This window comes from Apus apus, chromosome 3 (assembly GCF_020740795.1).
Source record: "Apus apus isolate bApuApu2 chromosome 3, bApuApu2.pri.cur, whole genome shotgun sequence".
Classification (NCBI taxonomy): Eukaryota; Metazoa; Chordata; class Aves; order Apodiformes; family Apodidae; genus Apus; species Apus apus.
In genome coordinates this window covers 76,041,376-76,067,485 of record NC_067284.1, presented here as the reverse complement: position 1 = coordinate 76,067,485, position 26,110 = coordinate 76,041,376, and the positions used below count along the sequence as shown (strand labels likewise).

The 26,110-nt window shown below is 36.6% G+C and overlaps 1 protein-coding gene across 1 annotated transcript in view; it reads right to left on the bottom strand.

Moving 5' to 3' along the window:
- The window catches only part of BTBD9 (BTB domain containing 9), a 126,339-nt gene extending 101,796 nt beyond the window's left edge, over positions 1 to 24,543 (bottom strand). Inside the window, exons 1-7 of the mRNA XM_051613233.1 lie at positions 24,478 to 24,543; positions 22,349 to 22,515; positions 17,895 to 18,105; positions 16,493 to 16,856; positions 15,991 to 16,255; positions 13,599 to 13,818; positions 11,095 to 11,214 (exon numbers count right to left, since the gene is read on the bottom strand). Coding sequence (XP_051469193.1) covers positions 11,095 to 11,214; positions 13,599 to 13,818; positions 15,991 to 16,255; positions 16,493 to 16,856; positions 17,895 to 18,105; positions 22,349 to 22,430 — 1,262 coding nt within the window. The 5' untranslated portion in view covers positions 22,431 to 22,515; positions 24,478 to 24,543. The remainder of the gene's footprint in view (positions 1 to 11,094; positions 11,215 to 13,598; positions 13,819 to 15,990; positions 16,256 to 16,492; positions 16,857 to 17,894; positions 18,106 to 22,348; positions 22,516 to 24,477) is intronic.
- Between the last annotated feature and the right edge of the window lie 1,567 nt (positions 24,544 to 26,110).

Genomic DNA, 26,110 nt, shown 5'->3' with positions numbered 1-26,110 from the left:
ACCCATCCTTAGTTTTCCTACCTATTAAATCCAAACCAAGAATAGTCTTATAAAAAACCAAAACAATAACTCCCATTCTCCAAATGAAACATTAAAATCACTAGTTAAACTGGAAACAAACAAACAAAAAAAGACTGTCATGTCAATGAGAATCTCCATAAATACAAATTTTGGACAGAATATTGTCCTGCTATTGATACTTGAATAAAAATTTTTAAAAGCCAAGCTCAACAGTTCTTAGAAGTTAATTTTATCAGGTAACTTTATTAATATGCACTGAAAAATGTAACTGCTGCATGGAAGCACCCTAAAGTACAATTAAGATTTATTGTATGCCTTAATACTATATACTTATAATTTACTCCTTATGTTTTCAAATGTCCAAACACATGAAATGTAAACTCCTAATTTCTAGACTCTAGGAAGCTTGTTACAGAAACTGTAATGCATTACTTTCTTTTGAATTAATTGCTCTTTAAAACAAACTTACTTTTAAACTCTCTTATCCAAATTTTGATGGCATAAAGAGGACATCTGACAAATACGAAAATGAACATGTAACCTCAAATCATTGGTAGAGTTAGTATAAATTTGCCCCCCACAAATCCTACACATTTGAAAAATCAAGTCTCTCAGAAAAAATACAAGTTCTTCAAATTTATAAGGGCTTTTCAGGATTGTTCCAATCCAATGTAAATCCTAACCACTTAAAAATAAATCTGCAAAACAACCAAATTTCCCCCTTCAACTCTACATCAGGGGACTTGAAATAAAATAATTACTTTAACTTCAGAATATTTCACTAATTTTAAAAGGCTATAATTCTAGTCACACCTATAAATAATACTAAAAGTCCTGCATGCCCATCCTCCCCCCAAACCCACATATTGCATAACCTGAGAAACTTCCTGGGTAAGTTTAGAGAGTGATTTTTGGAAAAAGCAAGCCAGCAAACAAACAAATCACATTCAAATTTAGCTTCTAAAGTGTATCAGAGAATTAAACTTTGTAAAGAGTTCATCAATTCAACCCAAAGAAATACTGCCAAATTCTACTATTTCGAGCTTTAACACAAGAATTGAACAAAAATGCAAGTGTCAGTCAAAGAACTGTGAAAGCCAAGTAAGTTTTTTACATTTGCAAAATACTGTCACTACCAAGAAAACAAGAGCCTTGAGATCATAACCTTGTTTCTAAGCAGCCCAGAAAGCTCTCATGAGTGCAGTCTCCCAGTCTGCAGAGGAAGGGAAGTAATCTGGGGTAGTCCAATGCCGGGTGGGTCGTAGGGAAAACAATGAAATATTGCACATCATTGTGAGGGGTACTGAGAACAAAATAAAGAGTGTCATTCTTTCACTCTGCAACAGCTTGGTGTGCCTGTATTTTGAGTGCTCATGTGCAGTTCCGATCTCCACACCTCAAGATGAACACAGCAGAGTCACAGAAGGTACAGTGTAGATCACCTAGAATCTTAAAAATAGCAGGGTAGATGCAACTGAAGAGAAGATGGTTGAGGTGGCTGTGCTTGATGTTCACAAAATCACAGACAGTGGAAAAGGTGAATGCAGTGTTGTTATTGACCAAATCCCACAATATTGGAAACAGACACTGAAACTAGTAGAATTGTCTAAACAGATAGAATTTCTTTCTTTATGCAGTGACTAATGAGCTTCTGGAATTGGCTGCCACTAGAAGCTGTGACAGCAGTTGGTAACGGCCCACCCAGAGAAGGACCTTAGATAAATGAATGGACAAGAAATCTATTAACATATTCTAATATGTTCAGAGGAGTATAAGGAGAACAGAAAAGAGAGGATGTCCAGGCTCACAGGCCTTAAACAGCAGCTCTTGCAGTCAGGGTCAGAGACAGGACATGGGGCAAGGTGCCCATTGATCTGGCTCAACAGGGCACTTATGCTGTTAATTAGAATGCAGCCTGATTAGCCAACTCTGCAATTTGCCATTAAAAGAGACAGGATAATTGAACTGAACAGAATACATATTCAGAAATCAATATTTAATACACCTTCCATCACTGCTGTTATTTGCCAATCCAAACAACAAAGAAAATGGTATGAAGTAATGAAGCCACTACTTTACTGACCTCTAATGATGTTACTTACAGCATATCAAATTTCCAAGATCTTTATTACATCTCCAGTGAGGTATGAAATATTTGTCCCAATTTTACAAATGAAAAACAAGCATGAAAGTATAAAGCTGTAAACATTGCTTTGTGGTAAAAATCAAAACCCAGATGCACAATCTGGTGTTTTACAAAGATCACTGTCTTTCAGAAGATAACACAAATAATAAAATAACTGCTTCCAGTACCAGCCTGAAAATGATCAGTCACACATGGTTTTCCTGTAATTATCCCTATTGTAAAAAAACTTTGTAAAAAACCACTGATTTTTTGTTTCAAAACATTTTCTGTGTGATCTCACTCTTCCATTGCTTTCTTTCCTTCACTCACTCATTTCTGTCAGTTGAAGATGCTTATGCATACTTTTACATGTCTTATTTCCTATAAATTTGATTCTCTATAGCACCTAACTTGCTAGTTTTTATTGTTTTTTTCAGCTTGATTTTTCATTTTCAACTGTTTGTGTACTAGCTTATTCCCTATTAGAGGGTGAATATTAATTTTGAAGAACAGAAAACAATTAAAAAGCTGCTTGAAATGGAACCATCAGCCTAATCCTCCCAACTGAAACCGAGATGAAAAAGAACAAGTATAGTCAAATCTCAAGAAGCTTAAGTTCAATGCCAGTTCTTGATCTGGTTTGAGCCAGGATGAAGCCAATTTTCCTTTTACTGATACTTTTTTTTTTTCCCTTCAATAAGCTTTCTTTTAACTAGCAGCAGAGCATTCCAACTAAGATTGATAAGAGTGGAATGTTTTTCTAACTGCTGGGTCTCCAAGGTCACATCTTTACTCTGCTGGCTCAGACACTACGGGGAGATCTGTGACCCCCCTGTAGGAGGCTGAATTAGACAGACAGCAAAATTGGCCAGAGATATTCCATTCCATATGGAGAAAAAGGACACTGAATAAAGCAGCTCATGGCTCTCCCATTCATACACTGATTGATACCTTCAAAAAGTGCTACACAGAAGATAGCTTGAGGCTTGTGAAAAAAGAATCAAGTTTAACCACAGACAGATTTGCTTTACTACAAAAATTTTAATGTAATCCAAATTACTCCACAACCGAGACTGGCCTAGTGTTGGTTGACAGATGGCTTCACAAACTTAAAAACTGGAAAGTGAGTCTATGTAAGTGTATTATTTGGTTTTATGTATACAATTTGAATATTCATAAGGTGTAATTTTAAGTGTGGTACAGTGTTTCAGTCACACATCAACAATCATGCACATTATCTGCTGAAAAAGAGAAATGCTTTACACAACGGCATCAAACAACTTCAACAGATGGCCACCGCCGATCAACAAACTGAAATAAACTAGAATTCTTACAAATTTGGCAAAACAAGATTTCCTTTTGTAAAAGCCTCTTTGTAAATATAGATGGCCTGTTTTCACAGTTAATTCCAGCTCTTGAAGCACAGCACAAATCACAGAAAAGGATTTAAAGTGTTGAAGATGCCTTTTAAACGCAACGTTGACTTTAAAATACAACTTGCAGCAGAATTATGGTGCATGATTCAATAATTTACTGTTTAGCTGTATCTCTACGTATCACTGACAAGCTGAGTAACTACTGATAATTTTCACCTATTTCAGATCTCTTAGGAGGTGAAACAGCTCAAAACAATTTACAGTTTAAGAAACTCACAAAGAATACATAAAAATTCAGAATACATAGAAGTGCTAACCATACTACAAAAAAAGTATGTTATACATGAGAAATGAGTAATCCAGACCTCTTAAAAAGTTAATTGCTTCTTCTAAACTATAAACGAAAACATAAGAATATACTATACTTTTAAAACTCATATCTGACAAATTGTATTGGCAGGCTCTCTCATGTTTCTATACAAGCCACAATAACCCTTTCACACACACCTTTTCATACAAATACTCATTTTCAGAGGACGAGCTGCCTGGCAGGTTGTCATCAACAGCTTAAATGCACATACAATCTTTTTGCTTTTACTCAAAGCTGACTTGGTTCTTTAGGTTAGGATAAATGAAATTGCTATGTCAGAGACAGAGAAGGAATTTGAGAAAAGCTGCCTTGATAAAGTTTTTCATGAAAAATGCTAGTGGTTTTGCATGTAGATAGATGAGCTTCTGTATCACTAGGACCATATTTGGAGCTGAAATCAGAAGTGCAAGTTTTAGATCAAAAGCATACATTGCCTGAAATGAAGAAAGGGATCTTTTAAATCAATAAACACTCCATCTCAAGTGAGGCAGTAGCTTTCTTGATTCTGTGTAGATGACCTCCATTGTTTGCAAAATCTGAGACAATTACCTTATCTTAGGAAAAGAAAAAAATGGCAGACTAAACACAATGTGGAAAAAAAAAAGTGTTTAAACAACGAACAATAGAAAGATAATCAAGCAGCACCTGGCCACTAAAATGGAGACCTCGGGAAAGAATTTCCTTGTATTTCACAAAGTTAAAAAGCAATGTATTTGAAACAAAGATCATATATCAATAAAGATTACTCAACATGATCAGCTTCTACTAGACTGATTAGCCCTTCTCCCCACCTCCAAAAAACAAATCAAAAACAAAAAAGAAAACTCCATGCAGTGAAAACTGGTTTGTGAAAACAACGTCAGTGAAAACCCTTTATTTTAGTATTTTTCTGCAATACAAACCAAGATAATGTTTACTTATTGCTGGACATTACATTTTCACTGTATTAGTTACAGTATTAGAATTAGGAAAAGATTTTAAGATTTCGGTTATCCAGAAGAAGAAGAAATGGTAATTTGCACTGTGCAGCAAGGTTGGTTTTTTTCCTGAACTGTGAAACATAGGCATACCAGCACAGTTAGAAATATAATATTTATACAACAGTCAATGCATCCCAAAGCACAGTACAAATACAGTAACTAATCAACATGTTGCCTGTGCAAACATTTGTATTTCTCAAATGTGGTAACTAAGGTAAATACTGTAGCAGTTGCCCAAGTTAATAATTCAATTTACAGTAGTCCTTTTATAAGGATATTACTGACTTAGTGATGAAAAATTCTTTAAATGCTTTTCAGACTGATTGAAGGCCTTACCAGAGCTCCTGCCAGAAACTCTTAGTCTACATATTTCAATTAGGTCAGTAATATACTACAGTCACATTTAAAGTTAAAACAATGTTAAAAACCTTATTTTGGTTGTCTATTTCTAAACACCACTGTTCTCCACTGGGAGAGGAGAGAGGACACAGATTTACTTGCTTTAAAAAGTTGTGTTAAATTAGATCTGCAGACACTGCTTTCTTCTGAGTTTATTTCAAGTACAAGTACCTGAGACAATGCTTCAACTGCTTTTTCCTCAAGAGTTAACTCCCCACCTGTTTAAACAAATCTTCTTTAATTGAACCATATTCAGAACACTTTTTGGCAAGTCATAATCACTAAGTTTTGATGAAGCTCAGGAAAACTGCAAAAATGGGTATCTACTACAGATAAGGATGTCAAGAGATCTGCTGGCAATGCTGAAAGTGTGACATTGCTGCCTAATCAGTAACTAATTTCAATGAGTGACTCTCCCAAGTGGAAAGAAAAATAAAATGACTGCACCATCACTCGCATCCAAAGCTGCCTGACCAAAGAAAAAATTAAAGGAAAAAATCTTGTCTAGCTTATATTTGAAAATCACATCTCTTCGCATGTCACTACCTGCAAAATAATTGTGCACAACTACCAGCATTTTTTAGTTTAGAACTGTGTTGATACTGCAACATTTACCCCTTTTACATTTTGCTTTTTCAATGCTTGGGAGACAAGGTCTACAATTTAATTTGTCTCCACTCAGGCAGAGGATTACAAATGGTGTAATCATTAGTAGCAAACACTGTTGAAGCAATGAACAAAAACCTACCCAGTATCATTAATACTTAATGAAGGAAAGGCAAGAAATTCTCCGTGCACTGATAAATATATTTAACACAAGACTACACATTCTAAAGTAAAAATAATTCCACACCACACTTTCCATAGCAGCCAAGTACTTGAAGGGAAACACAGAGCACTTAGACTTACTGTATATACCACTACTAATCCAACCTAACAGTACTAGAAAACCTTAACATTTTTCAATGTAAAACAAATTAAAAAACAGGAAAAAGAATACACTCAAATAATTTCCTGTGTTTACAGGCTTTTTCTACAGACATCTACCAGTTCTTTTAACAGAAATATGCTTTAGGACCAAAAATGTATGCAGTAATAATGACTTAATATTAGTCATATTATAATATCTCAAGAAGAGGTAAGACAAAACAATAGTAGCAAACACAGAAAAAAACAGACCCCTTTCCCTTCCATCATCTTTTTCAAATTCCTGTATTACTGACAAAATAGCATCACTTTTCAAACCATAAATTCATTTGGTTGGGCAAATACATCCTCAGTTAAAACTCAGCATCATCCAGTATCAGATGAAGCACAGAAAATTAAGTGAGTTTCCTTCTGATTTAATGTACCATCTCTGGACTTGCTCTCTCTCTAGCAAAAACAGCAAGCTGGAACGATTCCCTCAATCTGGGAAGTTCAGTACACAAGCACAATATACACTGGGAATAACAGTTTCAGTAAAGGAGTTTCAACAACAAAAAAATCTTTTAAACTTTTATTATACTGACACCTTGTGGCTGAATATTATTTGAGACCTCTCGGGATTTTTCATTTTCTTTAATTGCTTTAATGAAGTTCTTCAAAATTTGTGGTGTAGGACAAAGGAAAAAGATGAAGCCACAAAACAAAAAACAAAAGACCTGTTCACTTAATGTGTGTAAACACTTAATGTGTTTGCACTTTCTTATGCCAAAAAAAAGCTGTGGCTTAGAACAACAACTCTGTCTGCTATCTGTATTTGAAAATCTGCCTTTTTTTAATGAACCAACGTTGCTTACCCATAGTCACACTAACATCTACATGCGTTATTAAAAATACACAACAAGCACCTCTTATGTTATTTTTATCACTGATTTCTTGAAACACAACACAATCCAACAGTGAGGACTATGGACTGAGTTAGTGCTATATAAGAAAAAGTTAACTTTTTAATATAATCAAGAGGATAGTATTAATTTTTTCAAGTTAATGACAGGGTAAATGGTTAGCTTAATTAACTGGTACATATTAAAAAAACTTGCAAATAGGAAAGAAAACTATTTACTTCAAAAATCAGTAATAAATCACACAAGGATAACAAATACAAAAGAATTATCTTCCACAGGACCTAACTACTAAAAAGGGAAGCTAAAACAATTACAAACCTGACACTTGTTCCTAACTCTGACAGAACCTTGCCTACATGACTATTTTCTGCCTCCCAGCTTCCTTCTAAAGAAAATCTTCAGGTCTACATAGAAAACTGCTATATAAGTGCAAATAATGAGACTAGGACCAAATGAAATTCTAAAATGAAAAAACACAACTGTATTAAAAAAAGAAAAAATTACTCTGTAATCCCACTCTCTTATTTGCTTTCTCTACATTGTATTTGGCTGTTCCATTCCTAAAGGTGGTGGAATAATGTCCTTTATAGGTATTTAAAGCAAAAATTAAAAGTCTAAAATACAATTATGTTAGTAAAAGCCAAAATATTATACTGAACATTTTCTTTTACTAGATAAACCCCTCAAAATACAGCAACACCCTCTCACCTGTTATACTAAGTTTCAATGCCTAAGAAATGCTCTTCCTTGTACAGATTAGCTTGTATATCTAAATCAGGGATTACATTCTACAAATCATAAATAAATCCCAATCTTCCCATCTCCTTTTCAGTGTCTTTGGTCACTGCCCTTCTCTTTTCCATCTGTTAATCCAGACAAAGGTTATGGCTGGCAGAAGTTATTCTGAACCTCCTAAAACCTAGACTGGACTATACAAGTAAGTTAACAGTGTGAAATAGGCATTGATGGTAGATTTTAAAAAGGATAGATTTACTTAAGAGAAAAGTGAAAGTGTTTGTTTAAAAAAAAACAACACACACCAGAACTACAACAAAAACCAACATGCGCACACGCAAACAGAAGATACGCTCCATCAATTTTCATGCCCATGGAAATGTTTGAATAGCTTCTTAAAACTCAGGTGAACACATTAGTTCAGCTCTTGACAGCTTTCACCTTGCACAAGTAATATTGATGTGAAAGGTAACTCCAAAAGGCAACTAACCTTGACTAATGTTACAGGGCTCATATTTGCTGTATAATCTTTGTTTAAACGACTGCTCTAGTGTATCAAACACAAACAGGCTGTCCTTCAACATGTATAGAATCTGGAACATTCTACTCCCTTGCTTTGAAAAAAGGTGTGTAAATAAAAAACACAGCCAATAACCCTATAGTCTCCAATTCTCCATTACTACTCAAGAAGTCATCCCATAGAGTGATACCATAAAGCACTTTGGGCTAAAATAAACTTTTTTTAAATGGAAAAAAAACCCGAAACAACACCTATCTCAAATCTATCCTGCTAAGAAACTGCACTGTGAAAAGATACTTAGTCCAGCACCTTCCACTGATAATGCATACAAACCTCTAAAAAAAAAAAAATAATTGCTGTATGGTTCCCTAAGTGGTTGCTTGCATATATTATTATCCACATTACTGAGACAAAAGAGGAATAAACATTAAAGCTAATAGCAAGAAGACAGAGCAAAGCATGATGCTTGCAATGTACTCCTCAGTACTACTGCCCATGAACAGAAACATTTTGGCACTGGGACTTGTCACACTGACTCGAGTAAGCAGCAGAAGCAGTGCTGAGTAATAGGAAAATATAACTAGTTTTGGATGTAAAGAATGTCTTGATTAACCTAGTGCTAATAAATGTGAGTGATTTACTGAGTCTCATTACAGACTTTAAAAATGGGGCAGGCATTTACATCTTGAAATGAAATATATGGTTTTTTTCACTATCTGTTGATAATGTAATAACAATTTATTTCTAGACAGAGCATATAAAACATTTAAAATATATCTGCCCTTTGACAGGCATGCATAACTTATCTGTAAAAACAGAATACCGACTATTAAATAAATACATTGACAATCTCATATTAGCTTGTATTTTAAATCTGTGCTCAAAACACTGGAGTTCAACTCTTTTTTAGATGACAGAGCTGCTAAGCATTTTAAGATTTCGTTTTGTATAATTTAGTATCCTAGACATAACCAGTTAAGCTCTTTTAAGTAAACAAAATTACTTTAAATACATAATAAAAAACGCCCTGGAATTAGAGACAGAAAAAAAATCTAGTCCTCCTTGCTTACTTTTTTCTAAACAGAATATCGATTTAAAGACAGAAAACCAAAAGCCTTAAATACTAATATGCATATGTACGCAGCCTCCCCCACTCAAGGCCTCTCTTCTGGAGGTCAACTGGTCCAGACTCCTTATTAAAGCCAGCCCAACCTTCAACTTGGACCTATTTATATTAATACAAATAAATATATACTAAGTTCTTTAAAGTGGAGTTCCTCAAAAAATTGTCAGCAATTTTAGGTCTCTAATTAAATTTAAAATAGCATGTTCTTATTTACAGGAAAAAAAATTATCATAAAGATAACAGTAAATTATAGTCACAGTACTTTTGCTTTTGACTAGCAAACGACCTCTTAATATAATGTAGGCTTCAATTCACTGATGTAAAGAGAGATTACAGAACAGACTTATCTAAACTACCCTGTATTATCATGCTGAATCACAACTGAGAGCTCCTATTGCCTTAAGGTTACTGCTCCTTAACAATAAGCTCCTACATTACTTTCTTTTTAGCTCTTTCACTAGTTCTTCAAAGTAGCTGAACCTCCAGGGAATTTCTCATCACTCTCTAGATTTGATTATGAGGAACAGAGATTTGTAGAAACAGGTTTACTGGAGACCACAGAGCAGAACAGGAAACATTAGAAGCACGAGGACTATGTCATAAGGAAATGCGTGCTGTAGTTATCTGGACAACTGTATAATTGAAATATCTGCTAAAATAAAGCAAGAGGGAGGTTTCCAGGTGTGCTTGTGCATGCAATTAAATAAATAATCTACATCTGTTCATAAAAAACAGCACATGAAATTAACTCCCTCCTGATAATCTTCTCCTCCAATAGACAGCAAGTTATTTACAGAAGATTAAGAGATCGTGGGAAAGCTAGAACATACAAGAGGTCCTTTTGTGCCAAAAAATTAAGATATCACCTAAAACTCTGGACTTTCTCCCCTCCACTCTTCTCTCTCTACACTTTCAGGCAAGACTTCACCAAAATATAACAATAATGCTCTCAAAACATAGCACAAACCCCACACACACAGATGAAGATAGCTGAGGAAGGGGTTGACAGACAAACTGATGTTGAATTAGAAAAATCACTTTTGGACAAGTCTTTGGATGAGGCCAAAAAATGCTGCCCTTCTGAAAGAAGATGAAGCAGTGTCCCACTCAAGATCACCCCGAGGTTTACACAAAACATTGCTGAAACCTCCTTAGTCTTAGCTCTCCCCTTCCTCTCTTTCACAACTGTTTAAAACACTCTTTCAATACAAAAGTAAAAAAATACATAAAAATACATCTGCCAGTTGTATAGCAAAGATGCAAATTCGTTTGAAACATTTTGGCAGTCAAGGAGAGATTTTTACTACTGAGTAGAAAAAAACTTCATTAGTTGCAAGAAGAAAATGGAGAAAAGGAGGAGGAGGGGGAAAAGGAGAAGGAGGGGGAAAAGGAGGAGGAGGGGGAAATAAGGGATCCACAGTTAAGAGATGGAAGCACCAGAGTTTTCAAAGCAGGATGCCTCCAATTTATCACCTAGTTAAGATTAAAATAGCTGATGAAAGTTGTGTCTATCATACATTATCAGAAATACATAATGCAGCAGCAAAATCCAGCAACTCCTCATGTCTATATTATTTAATAATAGCCATGCAACATCACATTGATGAACTAACCTGCAGACACGGGCAGGAAAATACAGGTTCTGCCAGGACCGACAGAGGTATTTAGAGTGATCAATAACCCGAATCCAGTCTAACTCATCCATGGACACTTCAATGTAGTAGGAGTAAGACCTACGGATTGTCAAAAAGCACTGGTTAGAATATAAACAGCCACATCTTGGGTATTAAATTTTACACTTCCTTTTGAATTTTCAGTTGTGCTGAAATGAAGGCTATTTGTTCCTACCCACAGACCTGTATCTAATATATTTAAAAGATCCCTATTTTCAAACTAGCTTTGAAAATAAATTCACATGCAATTATGTTAGGTCATGTTTTCAGAATTACTTAAAACATCCTTACATTTACAATCTGCAGTAATTAGATGAAGCCATTGTCCCTAATCTTTTAATAAGACATCTAAACTAGAGGTGCAAAACACACCTGTTAGTTTGTATTTGATTCTGTTACAAATGTACATTATCTATGTAAAGATATCCAATAGACCAGAGCTTCACAGAGATAGTTAGAATGAATAGGTAGTTTAAAAAGATGTTCAACAAGAAGCCACTATGCACTTGTACAGCTGCTAGAACATCTCTTTTGGAGACATTATTCATGTATCTCAGAAGAAAGATGCAGACAGGTGGCTGGCCAATTCTTAGACTAAAAGAGTACATAGGTCAGAAAGGATCTCTAGAAAAAGCGAGGACAATCTTACAGCAAGTTCCTTAATGTCTTGGCTGGTGAAGTCCTGCATACCTCCAAGGACTGACATGCATAACTTTCTTCCCACAATCAACTATCTCATTATGAATTTTTTTACTAATATTTAATAGGAATTGCCCTGTGGCTTACGTCTACAGCTCTTTGTCTTCTCAGTAAATAGCAGAGAGAGGAATGTACCTCTCTGTGAAGCTCCCCCTTCTAAGCCTTCTCCTTTTAAAACAGCAAGTTGTCTCAGCACTTGTAACTCATGTGCTCAAGCCCTTATCATCTGGGTGTCCAGCTGAACTCACTCCAGTATGTCAGTATCTTATACTGAGGAGCCCACAACTGGACCAAGTACTCCAAATGCTTCCTTTCCCATTTATCTTAACTGAGCTACTGGAGGTGGGGCAGGGAAACCTAATAATTCAGGTACTATATCTGACTGGAAGCAAACGGAAGTCCTATAGCTAACTTCCCATTCCCATACCACTGTACCCTCAGCATTTTATGAAGACAAAACACTCTGAAGTAGAGGTCACCCTTGTCTGATATTCTGCCACGAACGGCTTGCTCTACAAATTTCAGAGGAAGGGCAAGAGATACCAAGCAAGAGATAATTTGTTATTAAGTTGTCCCAAGGAGAGGGGTTATTCCCTGAATTTCAGCAGCTGCCGATTTATACCTTGCAGATGAGAGGTATTTCACCAGTTACAAGCTCTCTAAAAATTGCTAAGGAACTCCTCATTATTAATATGTCTCTAATACTTTTTCAAATTTGTAACACTGGTCAATAAATTTGTTAAAAGATTTGGTTCCGCTTCTGGGACAAGCTGTATAATACTCTATGAAAATAGTTCCTTGTCCTTTCAAAGTTTTACTTTTCAATTTTTCCAAAAGTAATAGAGCAGAAGCATAAATTTTAGCTAATTGAATAAGGATACATTACTTAAAACAATTTAATAGCTAAATATTAATGCAGTTTGTTTTGAATTATTAAGTGTAATTAATATTTTTAAGTCATTTACAAAAAATAAAAATAATCAACAGTAAAACATCAGTACACTGTTCTAAAATAACACATCAAGTTATAAAATTAAGATAGTCAATTAGTCAGATATAAAGGAGCTTGCAATTTTCCTACTTAAGCAGTCACTCGATTGTTCAAATATGCATAGTTCTATCTTCCATGCATTTCCTAATAATCTAGCGTGGCCTAGTATAAATTAGCTAAATCATCCATGATAGTTCACACTTCACCAGTCTCACCTTGAAGTGGATACTAGTAATGACTGTAGTTAATCTGTAATTCACATTCTAAATAAATTTTACTGTATCTGAATTATTGTCACTGTTATTTCTTAACAATTTTGATATCTTGAAAAAATATTAACAAATACTCATTCAATGTTTGGAATGTAAATATGCAAAAAAATGGTTTCTGCAAAAAGAACTAGGATATTGCTTTTCAAACTGAAATAAAACTAGTTGAAAACTAAGTGGCAAATAGAAAACAAAACAATTTTGTATGGAAACTTTCAGTAGTAATATAAACTATTTAATGAAGACACAAAACATACATTGAATTACTATGAAATAGTTTAGTATCACAAAATATAGTCTGGTGTTTAAGCAACCAAAATTGCATTTAGAAAACTAGTTTTTTTTCCAAATAAAACTTGCCCTTTTCATCTTCAAAACCATGCCATGCTGTTTCTATAAAATATTTAATGAATGTTTTGCATTGATATATTACCACCAAGTACAAAATGCATTACTTTCCCTTTTTATGTCACCTTGGCACCTACCGACTATCTCTGTCCCACAGGAGGATTCGTACGTGGTTGATTATTGATGGCTGCCCTAGTTTAATTTCAATTCCAGAACGGCAGTCGTCATCAATCGGGTGTCGAGAGAAGCCATGATCCAAGTCATAGTTCTGAGTATCTCCATCTAATAAAGCAGACTTCAGCTCCCCTTTTACAACCTGTGCTCCGTACTTCATTGTTGCAATATTTTCCCCTGGTACTAAGAAGAAAAGGAAATAATGGTAATTTTTACATTCTCATAGTGCAAATTAGATGTTCTGAACATCAGCTGTATTAGGACGGAACAAAACCTTATTGCTGGTATCCCTTGTTGGCCACAAACATATACTCAAGAGAAAAAAAAAAATACAAAAAGAAAGGCATTTTAGAAATTTTGCTTTATCCATTTCATTTGGTGAGGCACTGGAACAGGCTGCCCAGGGAGCTGATGGAGGCATCATCCCTGGAGGTGTTAAAAACAAGTCAACGTAGTGTTTCAGGAGATGGTTTAGGGGTTACGGGTTGTAGAACAGATGGCTGGACTTGATGATCTCTTAAAGGTCTTTTCCAACCTTGTTGATTCTATGATTTGACGTCCTCTAGGTCTCTACAGTAGTAATAAGTAGTGATGGTAGTAATAATAAGTCATGATTTACTACTATGTAGTATCTATATCCTTAGTTTCCTTAATGATTTTAAGAGAATTCTATTGCACCTTCCTTGTATGATCATCACTTTCCTCATGGTTTTACAATTTTGGTCTATTTAGTCTCTCCTTGTGATCAGCTTCTCCCCATATCTCAATTTTTTTGCCCTTTCGTTGCAATCTTTTTGTTCTATTTTCAACTGTTTTTTGTTTGTTTGTTTTGGTTGGGTTTTTTTAAGTGGAAGGCAACTAAAAATCACATAAAATGTTCAAGATGGGGGAGCATCATGAATTTGCAGAGTAGTATAAACAGCGGTATAGCTATACAAGCTATTTTGATAGCTATACAAGCTTCCATTACTAAATCTAAACAAACCTGAGTGAAATGGAAAACTTCTGACTCCTTGGGCTTTGAACCAACATGGTAAGCTAAGGTTTTTATGTCACCATTTCACAGCAATAAACCCGTTACATCCTAGGAATATATCTTCCATCAAGGTAACTGGGAATAATGATACCTAACTTCAACTACAAAACAATACATTGATGAACCTCCAAATTAAAAAGACATTTTTAACAATTTTGTTTGAGGACAGACCCTAGAAAAATGCAATCTGAAAACTCAATTAAGAAAAGCTGCACCAAGCTCTTCAGGCAGGTTGCTAAGAGAAATATCAGTTTTAACAGGATATTAACTTTAACATCTAAAGAGCAGATTACGACGTGGCAAAATTTTAACTGTATTGTGTACTACTACATAAAAACTTCAAATGTACATCGATGGAATTGCAAGTGATCGTCAATGTTTCCACACATAGGATAAAGTCCCAAGAGCCTGAACAAGTACTAAAACAACACAGAAGTTCAGTTCTCCAAAGAGCTGTGATTTTTACAAAACTAGAAATGTTGAGATTAGGCGTATATTATTATTGAGATATAACTATGCAGAAAAAGAAGTCAAAAAACACCACTTAATTTTTTATCTACTGCACTGTCAATAGGATGTCTTGCATGGTTAGACTTTTACAATACCCTAATATTGTCATATGCTTAAATATAAATATTTGTAACTTCCAAGAATGGGGAGATGAGGTTCTGAGAAAGTGGTTCTTTTCAGACCTTATCATGCAAACTGACCGAGCAGAGTGCAGGCTCTCAAAGAACATTTAACTTTATTCTTTGTTGAGTGGCAAATGAGACATTAGATAGCAAGCTATTTTTCTAAAGCTCAGTGTTAGATATTCTCATTGAATCAAGGGAGAGGACAGACAGAAGTTCAACAAAAGGCTTCTCACACTTTTTAGGCTTCCATTAATACAATTTTCAAAGACATGTTTATAGTACTTGGGCAAGCATGTAAAGAGTAAGAGGAAAATCAAAACTAGTGGAGAAAAGATTAAAATCTTCACAAAGTAGAAAACAAAACACCATTTAAATACTATATAGCCCACAGCAAATGAATTTCTACTTTTTTTTCTATTTTTTTTTTCTGTTAAAAGAGCATCTCCTCTAGGAAAATACATTCTTACAACACTCATGTTTCAACAATATTTGAGATATAAAGCAAGAAAATAGGCTGACTAATATTTGAGGAATAGAAATGGCAAAAACAGTAAGCAGCATGTTATTTCATTATGTAAGCTTTTTAAAACACAAAACAACGGATAAAACCTCAACCATATCGTCTAGACAACTATTGTCACTAAATGAGAAAAAAAAACACCAAACAAAAAATTTGATGCTCACTTAACATGCCCCTATAGTTGAGGTCCATGTCCCGACTCTCAGAGCGAATCTTAATGGCATCTAGGATGGCATCAGGTGACAATAATCCAGAAGGTCTCACAACATTCAGTAATTCTGTTAGACTCATTAGTGGCAAACGGACTGCTTGCATGATTTCAGCATGGTTTTCCTTGGGGTTATGTTTACACCAATTCATCAAGGCTTGGAAAATGTCTTTCTCAGGAGCTGCAAATGAGTCCCTCAGTACGATATTCAGAAGAGCAGTCTGGAAAAGAAAAAACTGGTCAAAATTAAATACCTAAAAAATTCAGAACAATCACCAGGATTTTCAGTTCAGCTTGGCTTCAACACTTCCAACTGTCACAGTTTCACCAGTATAAAATAATACCCATTAACTAACATATAAACTTGCATGTGGTGCCACCATTGGTAATTTAACATGAAGTTGTATACAGATTGAAATTAAAATTTCTGGGGTAAAAAGTGCAAACAAAAGATATACCTTAGAAAGTGACAGGAAGCCTTCGCTGGAGAGCACTTCTTGGGCATTTCTATCCATGAACATACAGCACATACAAGTTAGTTTGGGAAGGGAATAAAGACTGGCAACATCAAATGTCATACAGACATTCTGAATATTAAGTATTGTGCAAAGATATTCAGATGTGGAATCCTCCAGTTCTGGGAATCCATATTTATGTGCTAGGCTTAGGAAGTCTAAGAGAACTTCCTCTTTCTCATCTCGTAGTGTAGCACGACCGGTGTAAATATACTTTAACAGCATGGTAAATGCTTCTGCAGTGGTGTCCTCAAGAGGAATTTCTGCTTCAGGCTGAGATTCTCTCATGCCGCCATACAATAATGCTCTGTAAGGAAGATAAAACTTTGGATGCTTATATCCTGATAAAAAAAACCCCAAAAAAGTAGAGAGAAAGGAATAAATTACTATTTACAGCAAGGTGAATGCAAAGGGGATAAGATCTAATAATCTACAAAAGAAAAACCTTTATATTTGGCATTTCAAGTGTAGTTCTGAAAGTGGCCGCACAAGAATAAGATTCTAATGCAACACGTTTTTATCCTACACAATTCCTCCACTTCTGCTTGCAAAGCAGAATCTGAGATGATTCCTGTATCTTCTTTTTTAATATAGTGCTATCAGTGAAAAAGAAAAAAAAATATTTGAGAAAGCAAATGAAACCAATAGTTCACCACTATAACAGCAGAGGCAACTAAGCAAAATTCGGGATTCTTGATTCTCTGTTCCCTACTCTAAACTCAAAGAGCAGACGAAATCCTGCATCCTGAGAAAAACCAAAGCACTCACAATCCTGTTTTTAAATATGATATACTGTCTGGACACAATTTGCATTCACACTTTAGTTATTATCCCTCTGACAAAATTAACTGGTAGATTATTGGGAAGTTCTGTTAGTTAAACGCAGAATGAAAAATGCCCAGTTCTTAAAAAGGCCCAATTAGTATTATTCCTAGTTTTAAAATATGTATTTTGTGACCTGTATCAGCCAGACCTCTTTAAATACACAATTCCAATTTGTCAAAATTAATCTTTCTGAGTATATTCCATAGAAGCATACCATCCATGCTCTGAGAAATCAAAACAATTTTACAGCAAAACTTTTCTGTTCTGAAGTTACCTAGCACTTGAATTTGTGAAACCACCTTCAAAATCCAATTTAATGAAGGTCAAAAGAATAACATCATGACATGGTATTTATCTTTTTATATTTGGACACAATGATTTGATGTGCTGGGAAACATTCACACAGAAAAGGTCACACTCAATGGACAGACCATTACACCCTGAGAAGTTCATAGAGAAACAATGTTTATCTGATCTGCATGAAAATTTCCTGTGAGCCTGACAAAAAGCTATACTTCACCTGAAATAATGGCACCTAGCAGCCAGGATCACTCTGTGTGCTGGAAAACGTTTCTTCTCTACAATAAAGGTAACGTCACTATATTCTTCCCCATTCATTAGAGCACCAATGTGCTCTGACAGAATGTGAACATGGTCAATCTCACCCACAGCTGTGTAAGGACGAAGTGGATGGCTGTTACTCATCTTGGAGGGATGGTGATATTGGTAACCTAAAGGGAAGAAGAAAACCAGCAGTATTATAAAGGGTACAAATATTAAAAAATTACAAAGATCAAGTTGCAACTAGTGTAAGATACTATATAAGAAAAAATGAAACCAAGGGGTTTTCTATCAAAGCTCATTTACAACAGGGCTTGATGCAGTTTGCAGAGAGCCAACAAACTATTTCAGAGAATTCTGTCACCTTGCTGTTCTGTCAATATACCTACTTAAAATAAAAAAGCTTCCAACAAAAGGAATTAAAAATTAAACCATTTTAATAAAGTTGCCATTAGAAAGCAATTTTATCTAAATCAAAATGCACATAAAAGAGAAATAAATAAATTGAGCAAGTAAGCATAGTTTTAACTCTCACAGCTCTACTAAGAGCAGTGATGAGTAAAAAAAAAAGTATTTTTAAAAAATCCGTGTTTTTGCAGAATAATAATCAATTTTCCAGAACTGAGAGAAAATTAAAATTGGGATAACTTTTAATAAATAAAAGGCAAAGTATGTCAAAGAGCAAAGCATTACAGTGTGCAATCAAATTTTCTTACTGTTTCTACTCAGTTTTCTTGAGGCCTTCTTGCTCTCTCATACACAAAAAAACCCCGTAATATCTCTCAGTCATAAAAGCAGGAGACTGCTCACTAAAATACTATACAGATCAATGCATTAGTCATATCTTTTATGGGATTGTTACTTCTTAACTCACAAGAGGTTTGGGGTTTGTTGGTTTTGGTTTATTTCAGTAAGAAACTTTCTGTTGTCTCAGTAGCAAAAGCATCCACAAGAGAAGTTTGGTCTTAAATCCGCTTCTACTGTTATACTTTGGTTTACTTTTAAATAAAAAGAGGTTGGCTGTTTCAGGTAATAATCATACACATTTTCAGAGACACCTCCTTTGCTCCAGTGACTATCCACTTTTCAAATGGATCAATACTTAGTGCTAAAGAAAGACGGTACACCACAAGAAGCAGGAAAATGATGATGCCATACCCTGCATGCAGCTAACACACTCATCATTCAAGTGAAATATTTGCGACATGAATGCATTTTTAGCCTGTATTTTTTAAAAGTATCATGAGAAAATATACAATTGTTTCCAGTCATTTCCACCCCAACAAAGACAACACTTGCACAGGGGATTACCTATGATTTGCACTTCTCTAACACCTGGAAATGCTTAACACAAAATAAAGATACTGTATAAATACAGTCCTAAAGAACTTTGACCTAAACTAGAAAAGCGAAATAAGATTTTACAAAAATACAGCATACTGAAGTGATAGTACAGATCACAGCATAAATGAGAACAAAACCACAGCCTTCCTCAGGCTGCCTCTGCTCCTTGAATAAGAAGCTATGTGCCTGCGTAACCACTACAGCATAGAACCAGCAATACTAGCTGAGACACCCAAGGCAGCCTAACCATGAGAACACAGAATACTGTACAGTCTTCTATCCTCCTAGATATCCCATGTTTTTTCAAAACAACAGACTGCTTCTTCCATTTGCACTGGTTAATTTAAAATTAGCTAGGACAACTGCAATGAACACATTTATGAAATACACACTTCCAGTAACATTTAGTTTGTAACAAGCAAAATTAACTTATGTCAGTCAAGTTGCATGTATTTATGCTAGCAATAATATTTATTACAATATAATTACTTGAGAGCTTATAAAAATAGTAAAACCCAAATCCCCTCAAAATGTAAAATCTTTTATTACACCAAAGGAAAAACTAAAAAGATGTAGGTAACTCAGCTGCAAATCTCAAGCCTCGATACTCTCAAGATTTGTGTACCTTACAAGTCTGCAATTGCTGTTGTTGCTCTTCATGGGCAATCATCAATCAAACTATTCATGAGTTACATGCACATTATCAAGCAACTCTGTACTACAACTCTTCAGCTAGTCCCAGTTTTGACTGATCAGGGAAGTTCACTTAAGATACTCCATAAATATGGAAGTACAGGCACATTTTTGTTTTAAAATCTATTTTAAAATCCAATTTATCTACATTATTCTTCTTTGTTTCCTTCATCCACTCTTACCTATAAAAATAAGAACAGGTACTACCTGCATGAAACAGAGACTATCAAAGTGTTAAAGATAAGGGAATGCCATCAGCTGCACACTAACTTTGCTTTCAGTAGCTGTGGATGTTGTCAGGTGCCTACAGGGTGAAAAGTTTAAGGGAAAATTGCTTCCGTTTCAGGTTAAATAAACAAATAAAATCAAAAGCACACCTCTCTCTCAAGGGTACATAAACCTCTCTCTAAACAGCATATAGAAGAGAGCAAAGTCTGAACTGGGCACATTTGCTAAAAAGCCAATGATGCCAGTCCTTATGAGCATCAAGATCCTGAACTACAGCAAGCTATGAAAATAGAAATTGAACTTACACACAATGGTTTCTATAAGAAAAAACTGTTTTGATGTTTAATGCTCTCCAAATTGCTGGTACAATTTCCATTCTAAATCATCAGTGTCAAACAAGAACATGCTGATCACAGGGATTGCAGGACAAAGGTTGGCTAGAAGCCTCTGGCTGAGGAGCCTTTCAAACCCTTGAATGACACAAAGTGTTGGAAACTGACAACTTCATGAAACTATGTTGGTGGCTTGCATGCTTTCCCTAGGTAACACTAGTACATTGAAGAAGCACTCAAACTCATTTATTTATTTACTACTACACATTTCCAGTTCAAGTTTCACCTGAATTATGGATTTTCTGTATAAAGCAGCCCAGTGAGAGCAGTCTCACATTCAAAATCTAGAACAAAATAATACATGACTTCAGATCTATCCACACTGGATTAATTAGTAGTACAAATTCAGTCAAGGCCTTGAAGTAACCTGCACATTAACTGTTAGAGGAAGTAAAAACTAAAGTACTGCTTTAGTTGTGGTAAGTTGCTATGAGCTGACAACTGATCTGTACAGCTAAACATTTATATATCTAGTTACAACTCAAAGTATTATTTATGATTAAAACATGGCAGCTGTTAGGAGCTTGGAAAACACTTCCTGAATACCCCTCTGGCATCTTCTGTCAACAAACAATGCCACCCCTTTCAGAGAATATAGGTGTTACTCTTCTTGAAGGTCAAAGAACACTTAACCAACTTCAGACTAAAAAGCCAAGCCATCTACAAGCCTCTTGCCAGCACCATAACCAATTTCCAGGAGGTATTCAGAGCTAATTAACTGCTTCAGGAGTCAGCTGCTGCAGCTTTGGTTCATGCCACAGAAATAAACGAAACAGGCTTCTCAGTGAGTTTGAGGCACTACTAAAACTGCAACAATCTCAAGGGGCATCTGTTAAGTCAGAAGGTTTACAAAACATTTCCAAAGACCCCATCAGAAAACACTCTTCTTGGCAGCCCTCTTCAAAAATAAGCCTGTGAAAAACATGGTCCAGTATTTATTACATAAGGAAATATGCACTATTACACAAAGTGTGTCATGGCTAGAAAAACAACAACTCCCCCACAGTTTTCAGCTTGCTGCATTTATTTTTAGCATGCAATCTGTAACACCTTAGAGCATACAAAACCGAGATCTAGAAAATGCAGCAACAACAGCAAATCTCCAATAACATCTTTACTGCAGCTTTGTTTTGAGAGCTGTTTAAGTTGATTGGTACTCAAGTCACTTCTTCCCCTCATATGGGCTATTGCTAAACAGTGTGCCATACTTACCATTGTTTCAAATAATATGGTTTTGTTTTTTAATGGATACACAGATCTTTTTATATATAAATATTTTGTTCTTGTAAGCTCAGGTACAATATGTCAACAGTATGAATTTACAGATATAGAGTCTGGAAGATCAAGTAAAATAAAGTCATAGAACTTTTAAGTCTCTTCCCCAACCCTTCTGTTGCGACAGGATTAGAAGAAAAGCAGATATTAACCCTGGTTAACGATAAACAGCCACATCATTCAATGACAGCATCCTAAACAACAAACAAAAATGTTCTGATTTAAAGCCTACAGAAAGATATGCACCATTCATCTGCAAACACATTCTCATTACTGAAGTGCTGTAGAGCTTTACCCTCTGTTTAGAGACATACCTCTCTGGGAGGAGAGCAGAAATAAGTGAAATACATTTAGCTAAATGCAGATGATCTATTAACACACATATCAAATAGGTATTACTGCACTCAATGCAGCCTAGTTAAAATGGCACAGAACTAAACCCTTAAGTTAAAATCTCAAGAAAATACCCCGGTCCACTCACCACTAAAGCTGTCTGAAGATCTACAATGGACATAGCCTGTAGGCAGGTTGCCAGCTTCCTGAAAATTAGGGTTCTTCGCCATGCTGAACAACAGAGAGACTGAACAGCAAGCTCATAGAAATGCTATTCAGCAACATCCAGCTGCACAACAACAACTGTACCATTTCCTGAAACAATGCAAGAAATATTTACCATTAGAAACTGGGGACTCTGGCAAAAGTGAGAGAGATGCATATTTCTCAACTGGAATTTTTATGGAAAGAAATTGTTAAAATACTCCCGTTCTATAGGAAAACTTGTAATAATGTTACAAGATAACATTAGAATTTAATAATTTAATTATGACCATTTTTTAAACACCAAAAAAGATAACATATTGCCATTCATCTGTTCATTAAAAACCACAAAAATTTCATCCTGACATTCTTGCTACAGCGTTAATGTCCCTAAGAACATCACTTTTCCCACACAGGTGTCCTAATTAAACCAGGTCTATAAAAACTATATCACACACATTTCATTCCCCACACATCCAAACTTCTCTAAGTGTTCTTGCCTAGCTAAAGGTTTTGGAGTTTTTGTTTTGGTTTTGTGTGTTTTGTGTGTGTGGTTTTTGTTTGTGTTTTTTTGTCGTTGTTGTTGGTTTTGTTTTGTTTTGTTTGCTTGGGGTTTTTTTGTTTGTTTTTTTCAATACTTCAGGCAGCTACAAATCTTTCTCCTGTGCAAGCGTTTAATTTTACAAATAACAAAACAAAACTGCAGGGTGAGGAAATACAGAAATATAGAGGCTTTATTTGTTTAAATATATAATAGACATAATTATTATCTCTCAACAATTCTGAATTATTGTTATTCCAGTCATTATACCTGCCAGTAGGAAAAATAAACTGGTTTTAATTTGCTAAACAGGTGATACAATGGTCTATAAGTTCTCTGATAAGAGATGCTCTAATTATCTTTAAAGTATATGATTAAAGCAGCAAGGGGGGGAACAGGAAGAAAAAATATTTTTAGATAATCTCATGAACTTGAAAGTAACCACACCTTAATCCAGTAAATTGAAAACAGGTACTTGACAACCTCCTGGTTTTGGAGAATAACTTGCAATATGTAAATATTTGCTCCTACAAGTAATGTAAGTTATTAAACTGGCTTGTATTATCAAAATGTATTAAAAAGGTAAATTATGAAAATTATTGGGGGGGGAGGTTAGATAAATATGAGTGTACAGAGCCCATCAGAACAGTATGCTTCAAGAACCCGATGTACATACTTACAACATAAGACATGCCAAATAAGCCTGCATTATGAGCAGGCTTAAATTAAATCTTAAAACACATGAAAAATTAAGTGATCCCAGAACAGGTTTTGGGAGGGGTCTGTGTGAAGGGCTTTGAAAATAACACAAGCAAAGACCATTGCTGGGCAAGCAAGATTACATGCAGATTGCTAACGAGTTAACAACAAGTGTCGGGTTTTTTTAAGACTGATAATAGCACAGCTTTTTCTATGTCAAAAGGCATTTCAGTGCATCACAGCAGTGCATAGCGTGCAGGACTTGTTAAGTACTTGTTAAGTACCAAGACCCCGGAAGAACCTGTGAAAATACTGTGTGCGGCGTCAAAGCGTCAAAATATTGAACTAATGTAAAACATGCAAAATAGTAAGTTCGCAGAAAGCCACCACAGGCTCCCGCCGAGCGCAGGGGCAGGCGGACGAGGGCAGGCGCAGCGGCGCATCGCGCCCACGGGCCAGAGGGGGCCCAGAGCCAGCGGCCCGCCCAAGGTCGCGCCCGGGGAAGCCAGGGCCGCCGCCGCCGCCCAAGCCCGGAGCGCCGGGGAGGCGACCCCAGCCCGCTCCCCCGCCCCCCTCCCTCGCCTCCAGAGAAAGCTGCTCCAGGCGAAACCCCTTCCCCGCCTAACGTGCCCGGCGACCGCCCGCCGGCTGTCCCCGCTCCCGACCGGCGGCGCTTCTGAGGCCCGCGCCCGGCGGGAGCCACCGGCGGCGGCCGAAGGGCCCGGGCCCAGCGCAGCGGAAGCCTCAGGAGCCGCCGCACGGACCCGCTTGGCAAGGGGGTCGCGGCAGCCCGCCCGCAGCCCGCAGCCCCCCCGGGCCTCCCCGGGACTCACCGGCCCCGCCGCCAAGGCCTCCACCCCCGGCCCCGCCGCTACGTCAACCGCCGCGCCGACGTCACTTAGCAACCAGCCTCCTGCGCGCTGACGTAGGCAGCGCCCGCGGCACAGCCCGGGCTCCCTTCGGCCGCCGTACTGCCGTTCGCCTGGCTTCCTCTTCCGGCCACGGCGCGGAGGCGGCCGGAAGCAGCGTGGGAGCGGCCGGACCAGCGGCAGAGCGCCCGGGGCTCGGCCCGGGAGAGGGGAACTACGTGGTGTGTGCTCCTGTGGTTTATTCAGCAGAAAAGAGGCGCTGCCTTGGAAGAAGGGAAAGTGGCATTGTCTGTAATCGGTGGTAACATTCAATGATTTCAGTTTTTACTTCTAAAATCTCTTTAACACCTCTTGTTACAGGCTTGAAGAATAATTTATGTAGTACTTTATTCCTGGATTACATAACTAAGAATGCTGGTTTTAAATACTTCTCAGTATGGTCAGCAGCAGTAACGTTCCTTTTCGGTAAAAAACAAAACATACCATGCCGACCTCACGATGCTGCTGTAACTAGTTTGTCGATGCTGTGCTGGGTTTTGTTTCGGTTTTAGTTTCCTCTTTATTACTTCATTCTCTATCACGTTGCCGATGCTTTGTCGAGCACAAAAAAAAAAAACAAGCCCAAGGGTGACTGAAAGATGAGTAAACACGCCTTGAGTGAGTGAGTTTGAGTCCTGGGCAGAGAACCTTTGCCATTGCCTGCTCCTCCTCCTGTAGTTGCCACTGAACTTCCTGTGCACACCCTTTGACTCACTCATCTGATGTATGAACTACCCCGGCTTTAATTACTGGAGTCCATACAATTGGGTCAACAGCTTTTCCAGTCACACCTGTACTTTGAAGGGTGTGAAACAAGTCTGAATTAAACTCTGTATGTTGATAAAATAGGAACCACCAAGGCACGTGCGTGTAAAGTGTTGCAGTTTTCCTTCCTATCACCTTGGTCATAAAACTTCAGATGACAGGTCCATATTTACTGTAATACAACTTAGTTTTAGACAACTTCACTTTGACTACAATTAGTCAAAATAATTTTCCTATTCACACAATCTAATGAGAGATTCTGAATGGTAAGGAACTGCAGTCAGCACTTGTGTTTAGTTGTATTTAACTTCAAGTTCTTATTTCAGAACACGGACAGCAGAAGGGATGTGTATGAAAAGCAGCTTATCCATCAAAATCTCTGTGAGCTGCAGTCAGCTGAGTGCTTTGTCTCAATGCTGTAGCTCTCAAGCACAGACATTCTTATCCTACTAACTTCAGAAGTATGATAATAAAGTTACACTACCATAGTCTTCAAATTAAGAGTTCTCTTAATTGCTTCTCTGAGGTATTTATTCTGCAACATTGTGCACCTTTTTTAAAGTAGGATGAGGTTTCGTGACTCAGCTGAGCCAACCTAACTTTCTGCTAAGAGGAACAGCTTTACTCGTCCAGGAAGCTTAAGGAGCTTTGAATTGGCTCCTCATTTCTGCTTAATAAACTTGGCATAAAACTAATCCAGCATTGAAGGAAATGCCTGCCACTTTATTGAAATGAATGAGCCTTCTTGGGGCAGGGGGTGCAACGAGAAAAGCCACATATCTGGGAGGAAGAA